Source organism: Pinus tabuliformis, chromosome 3_1 (assembly GCF_031772625.1).
Source record: "Pinus tabuliformis cultivar Carrire ecotype Pingquan chromosome 3_1, CPIR1, whole genome shotgun sequence".
In the NCBI taxonomy this organism is placed as follows: Eukaryota; Viridiplantae; Streptophyta; class Pinopsida; order Pinales; family Pinaceae; genus Pinus; species Pinus tabuliformis.
Window position 1 is genome coordinate 54,242,384 of NC_142301.1, and position 6,000 is coordinate 54,248,383.

The 6,000-nt window shown below is 37.8% G+C and overlaps 1 protein-coding gene across 1 annotated transcript in view; it reads left to right on the forward strand.

The window, feature by feature from the left end:
• LOC149185737 (transcription factor TT8-like) overlaps nucleotides 1–5,009 on the forward strand; it is a 61,514-nt gene extending 56,505 nt beyond the window's left edge. Inside the window, exons 3-7 of the mRNA XM_089409129.1 lie at nucleotides 3,007–3,118; nucleotides 3,358–3,414; nucleotides 3,495–4,223; nucleotides 4,404–4,844; nucleotides 4,938–5,009. Coding sequence (XP_089265255.1) covers nucleotides 3,007–3,118; nucleotides 3,358–3,414; nucleotides 3,495–4,223; nucleotides 4,404–4,844; nucleotides 4,938–5,009 — 1,411 coding nt within the window. The remainder of the gene's footprint in view (nucleotides 1–3,006; nucleotides 3,119–3,357; nucleotides 3,415–3,494; nucleotides 4,224–4,403; nucleotides 4,845–4,937) is intronic.
• The last annotated feature ends 991 nt before the right edge of the window (nucleotides 5,010–6,000 follow it).

Here is a 6,000-nt window from a genome sequence, read left to right on the forward strand (position 1 = left end):
TTAACACCATGTACCTGCTGAAAACCTTTTGCCATCAATCGTGCCTTATATCGACTAACTTGGCCATCTGCTTCTTTCTTGGTCCGATAAACCCACATGCACATAACAAGTTTACAATTGGAAGGTAGAGGAACTAGATCCCAAGTCTATTTCTCAATGACAGATTTGTATTCCTCATCCATATTTTCTTCCCATTATGGATTCCCATCTACTTCTGCATAATTTTATGGATTAGATGCATGCATCATATAAGCATGCATGGGTATGCATGACCCCATAGCTAGCAGTGCTTGTGGAGCTTCCTCAAACTGAGGTATAGTGGAAGGATCATCTAAGAGATCACTCATGTTATGCCATTTTTGTGTTCAAGGTGATCGATAATCTTCTGAACTTCATGAGGAAATTTTATCTCGATGTTCAATAACTAGTGATCTAACAGGTGTCGTAGGCAAAGTTCATCTAGATCAAAATTTTGATATGAAATATCATATGCATACTCATTAATTAGTGGTGAGGGGAACTTTGTAACAGGTTCATCTGGTGGTGCATGCAAAGTATCTTCTTCAAGCGTTACACTCCTTTCGATAAAAATCATTTCAGTGTTGATGTCAAGCAATATATACCCTTTGAATTCATCAAAATATCCAAAAAAAATGCATGCCTTACTCTAAGGCTCCAAAGCATTTCTCTTCTCTGTAGGAATGCAGTCCCATGCTCAAGATCTGAAAATGTGAAAATGACTGAGTTCAGGTTGCATTCCAGTCCAAGCCTCAAAAGGTGTTTTTACAGTAAAAATTTATGAGGAGATCTATTTGGGATGTATGAGGCACAATTGATAGCTTCAGCCCACAATTTTGATGGAAGAGATCTTGCATCCAACATGAAATTGGCCATCTATTTCAAAGATCTATTCTTCCACTCAACCACCCCATTTTGCTATGGAGTGTAAGGAATTGTATGTTGTAATTGTATGCCATCTTCATTACAAATATTTTGGATATCTTTGCTTACATATTTCTTCCCATTGTCTATGTGGAGGATCTTGATGCATTTTCCAGACTAATTTTCCACATGTACTTTAAAAAGATTTAGATGGTGAAAAACTTCAAACATAGGTTTCAAGAAATAAACCCAAGTGAACCTTGTGTAATCATCTATAAATGACAACACATATATTTATTTTCTCATTTAAGGTACTAGAAATGGACCCATGATATCACTTTTACAAGCTCCAAAGGTGAAGAGACTCTCCATGCATGCCCCTTCTCGAACTTGTCTTGTGGATGATTTCCAAGAGAGCATCCATTACAACACACCATTTGAAAATTCAATGGTCAACAATCCTTTAACCATCCCTTTCTTACTAAACTGTTTCCTATATCTGAAATTCAAGTGCCCAAATCTCTCGTGCCAAATCCTACTTTCTTCATTTGCATGCTAAGTAGCAAAATAGAATCTGACTAAGGAACAAAATCAAAAAATGTATATAGACGAGATATATCATTTACCTTACCAGATTCAATCTTCAAGTTGGTTTTCATATCATAAATGATCATGGAATCCGGGGTAAATTCCACTTTCCTTCTGGTGCATGTGTGTGTCATTCGATACACTAAAAGAAGATTAACAGAAAGCCTTGGAATATGCAATACATTCTCAAAACTTCCATCTTCAAATTTTACTCTTCCTTATCCAGTTACTTCAACTGCATAATTATCCCCCATTAGAATAGGAGGTCCCAAGTATGCATGTAGAGAAGAAAAAAAATTCTTTGAATAATCCATATGATGTGAAGCTCATGAATCGATAATCCATTATTGCAATGTAGAATGAAGAACAATCAAAGCATGACCATTACCTCTTGTTTCTAATGGTTTTTCCTTTGTCTTCTTCTTGGAACTTTTTGGAATGTGATGACCAATATTTTTTTGTTGAGGAGTCTTTTCCATCAAATCAATTGTCTTTTGCATGCACAAGGATTTAGGATGATAACCTCTGTTACAATAAGGACACTTGGAGTTTCCTTTATTTCCCTTCTTACCCTTGGAATTGGAAGAGACATCTAGAGGTTTTGGATTTCCTCCCATTTTTGGATTTGGATCTCTTGCCTTTGGATTGTTGATTTGGTTTCAAGTTGGACTTTCCTTTTTCATGCATGGAAAGTGCATTTGCATTTGAGGACTTTAATGAGCCCATCTTGATGAGCTTATCCTACTCATGGAAGAGACACTCAATAAATGCATCAAGTTTGGGAATTTTCCATTTATCTCCAACTGCAAGTCTAACTGTATGAAATGCATAAACAAAAACAACATATTCAAGACCTAATATAGACAAAATAGAGAGGACCAATTGACCTTCCTATTTGGATTTATCAATCCTGCAATCCTGGAATTGAAGAAGTAATGATTTGAATTTTGTAAATAAGTCTTGAATGTTTTCAAAGCTATTTGGATCTAAGCAATTTAGCTCATTTCGAGAATATGAGCCCACACCTCATTCTGCTTTCCAAATAAATTATCCAAGGTTGTCCAGAGCTCATTCGAAGTGTTGCATGTGTCCACATGGAAACATAATGATGAAGATATGGACAATAATAGAATACAAAAAGCCTTGTCCATCCTATTGAAGTATTTGGATTTTTCAATGGAGGAATTTGGTTCAACTTTTGGATCCATAACTATCTGATACAAGCCTTTGCCTCTAAGGTGAAGCAAAATTTTTGACTTCCATTGGAAGTAATTATACGGAGTAAGAATATATGAAGATGAGAACTCCATTCTTTCACCTTGTAGTTCTAGAAATTGAGGCATTTCTCCAATATTCTGATCTATAAATTATAGGATTCAAATGAAAAAAGCCAACCTAGATGAAGAACATTTATATGCAACGACAAAAAAGTCATTTCCACTCAACTGATAACAAACAACTATAATTTTTTTTTTCCCTGAATTATAGAGAATGACGGAAGAATTTTAACGCAGTGGAACGCATGGTCCAATGCAGAGTTCCAGGATTAGCGTTGAATCAGCCGTCATATATCTGGCTAACAGTAAATGAGCTCCAATTCAGCGCGGACGAAAGCCAGGGGGAGTTCTACAGGGTAACACAATTAGTTGTCTGTTTCAGCTTATATTCAATTGTAATTGTTGGTGCAATATAAAACGCTTTTGTTGTATACGAATTTATCATTTCTGTCACTCTAATTAGTATCATGAATTGAGGTCGCTGGTATTCAGGTGAGTGTTTCTACCGCCTTGGCCGTTTCGGACACGTGGCAATATGCACTTAATCGATTCTCGTTCATCGATTGGTACTCCTTGTCGCGGCTCACCCTGACATTTTGTTATTTCATAGACTGCAGTATTCATTCCCTGCGGGAACGGCGTAGTAGAGCTCGGAACAACAAATTTGGTGAGACATTATATTACACCTCGCGTAAGTACCAGTCGTCTACATTCTGTTAATTTCATGGTTTCAACTTTCACGTGCAGGTTCAAGGTGATGAGCAGAATAAATTGCGAATCAGAAGCCTTCTGGCTAGTGTAACTGCGTCAAGAAATATTTCTGTCCCCATACCCGGGGCGAGTATATCAACTTCGTTTTGTTCCTCGTTGTTATCAGGTTCCATTGACAGCCCTGGGAGTTCATCCATGGTCTCACATCTACAATATCCTACCAAGTCTCCATACGATCAAATCAATATAGCGCAGGATATTCACCAATATTCTACGTCATCAGCGCATTTGGCTAGCGGGTTTTATCCATACCTGCAAACGTTGCAATTGCCTTCTTCTTCCGGCCTTTTGATCAGTGGGCATGATCATGAGATGACACTAATTTACCCAGGTTTCTCTCAGCAAATTAGCACCCCAGGTCTACTGCTTTCGCCGCAAACCAGTCAGGCCAGTGGCTTCCATGTCGCTTCGTCCGCGAGTAGCATGATGCTCAGCGCATTTGGCATGTGGAGACCGCCTAGAAAAGTGCTGTCCCCGCCTGTGGTTGAGGGTCAGTACAGATTGAAGAGATGCCTAGCAATTCCGAGGAATATCCATGCAGAAAGAGCGGGATCACAAACCTCGATCTGTGGGAGCTACAGGCCACCAGCGGCAACAATTTCAAGTGGAGTACAGTTTCATCATATGATTGGTGAGCGTAGGAGGAGGGAGAAATTGAAGGAGAGCTTCGAGGCATTGCATTCATTCATTCCTTCAGCCCCAAAGGTACGTTCCAAGAAAATACAGTTATTGTTGTAATGCAATGAAATTTTATGAAAATCCATTGACTTGGGGATTTAATCTCTATAGCTGTAAATAAAAATATATACAATAGCCATCAGTTCTCTTAAATTTTAGTTAGACTTAGGTCCAAAAAATGAGTTGTTGTCGTTGATATATTTGCAGAAAGACAAGGCTTCCTTGTTGTTCTATGCGAGGGAGTATTTAACGAGTCTTAGGTCTCGTGCGGAAGAACTTGGAGAGAGGAACAAGCAGTTGGAATCAGAATTGAAGAAGCTCCTACCGCCTCAATCTCAAGAGGTTGCGGGCACCAGCGCAGTTACCATGCAACAGCAGGGCTCCCCAAGTACTGAGGTCATCAGCGACAATGTGGTGAGAGTTGAAGTATCAAAGATAGGAGGCAGTACTGCTGCCACTACTTGTGATGAAATGGAAATAGTAGTGGTGGTGGAGAGGCCTACAAATACCATTAATTTGATGATTGCGCTGCTGAAGCGTCTAAAAGAAATGGGAATCCCTCTTATTTCTACGGCCACCTCCACAATACATCATGATCCATCACTCCCGCAATTTCGAATGAGTGCAACCATCAAATTGCAAGATGAAGTAAGTAGTAGAGAAATACATTATATTTCTGGACATTACTGTCGTCATTATATTTGTATGATCAGTATTTCTGATTTGGTTGGAAATTTGTAGGAGGTGGAGTGGCTCAAGGAAGGGTTGAGAAGCGCGGTGAGGGAAGATATTGGGCGGCCGCCGCCATCGTAAGATGGGGTCCGATCATTGTTGGAATTCCAAAACCAAGCAGTCCGTCAAATTTGTAGGTTCGATCATTTTATTACTGGTTTTGAGAAATTAAAGAAGAAGGTTCGTGTAAATTTCAATGGTTTTGGTGATTCTATTCCTAATTCCTACAAATTTTAACGAGTAATTTATCCATCAAAATACATCGCAAATCCTGTGAATAATTGATTTTCCATCTAATTACACCTGAACCCCTGCGTCCATCTAGATAATGATCTCCAGGTACATGTCAACTGATTGTACTTTATTTTGTCTCCCCTGTAGTTTCATACTATTCCTTCATTCAAAGTCCGCCAGGATGACCGGTCATTCAGTTTGAATAGTAGTCATTCTAGTTTCACTGTTTCGTTTTGAGAGGAGTCCCCGAATATTCTTTTAAGTATTCTGTATATTTTCAGAGAAATAGATGTCCTGCTCTTCACCTGAACTCCCTAGACCTACGTTAAATATTTTTTCCTGCAAGTGCAAATAGATGTCAGGGCCTTCACCTGAACCCTAGAGCTACCTTAAATATTCTTTCCTGTCCGCCAATTACAATTCTACTTATATATTCAGCGTAAATGTTTTTTTTTCAACCTAGTTGCATATTGTTTTCCTATATAACGTAAGGTAAAGTTTTGAAGTTTTGTTGCTAGGTGAAGTGAAGTTAAGTTTTTGTATTTCTTAAATTCGATGATATAATTTTGAACTAAATTATTATTATAAAAAAAAAATCAATTTATTAAAAAATATTATTTTAATAATTTTTATTAACCACTAAAATGTGTTAATTATTTTTTTAGCTTTTTTTAATTATTTTATTGTTTTTGGGAGTTTAATTTGAATTCAAAATTTAAGAATTGTCAGGAATTAAGAATGAAGAGCTCTACTAGGGTTTTGTTTTATTTTTCAGTCTTTCAATCCTAAGTGTCTTTTTCAATCCAAGATCTCACAGATCGCATGAGTGCATCAGCTC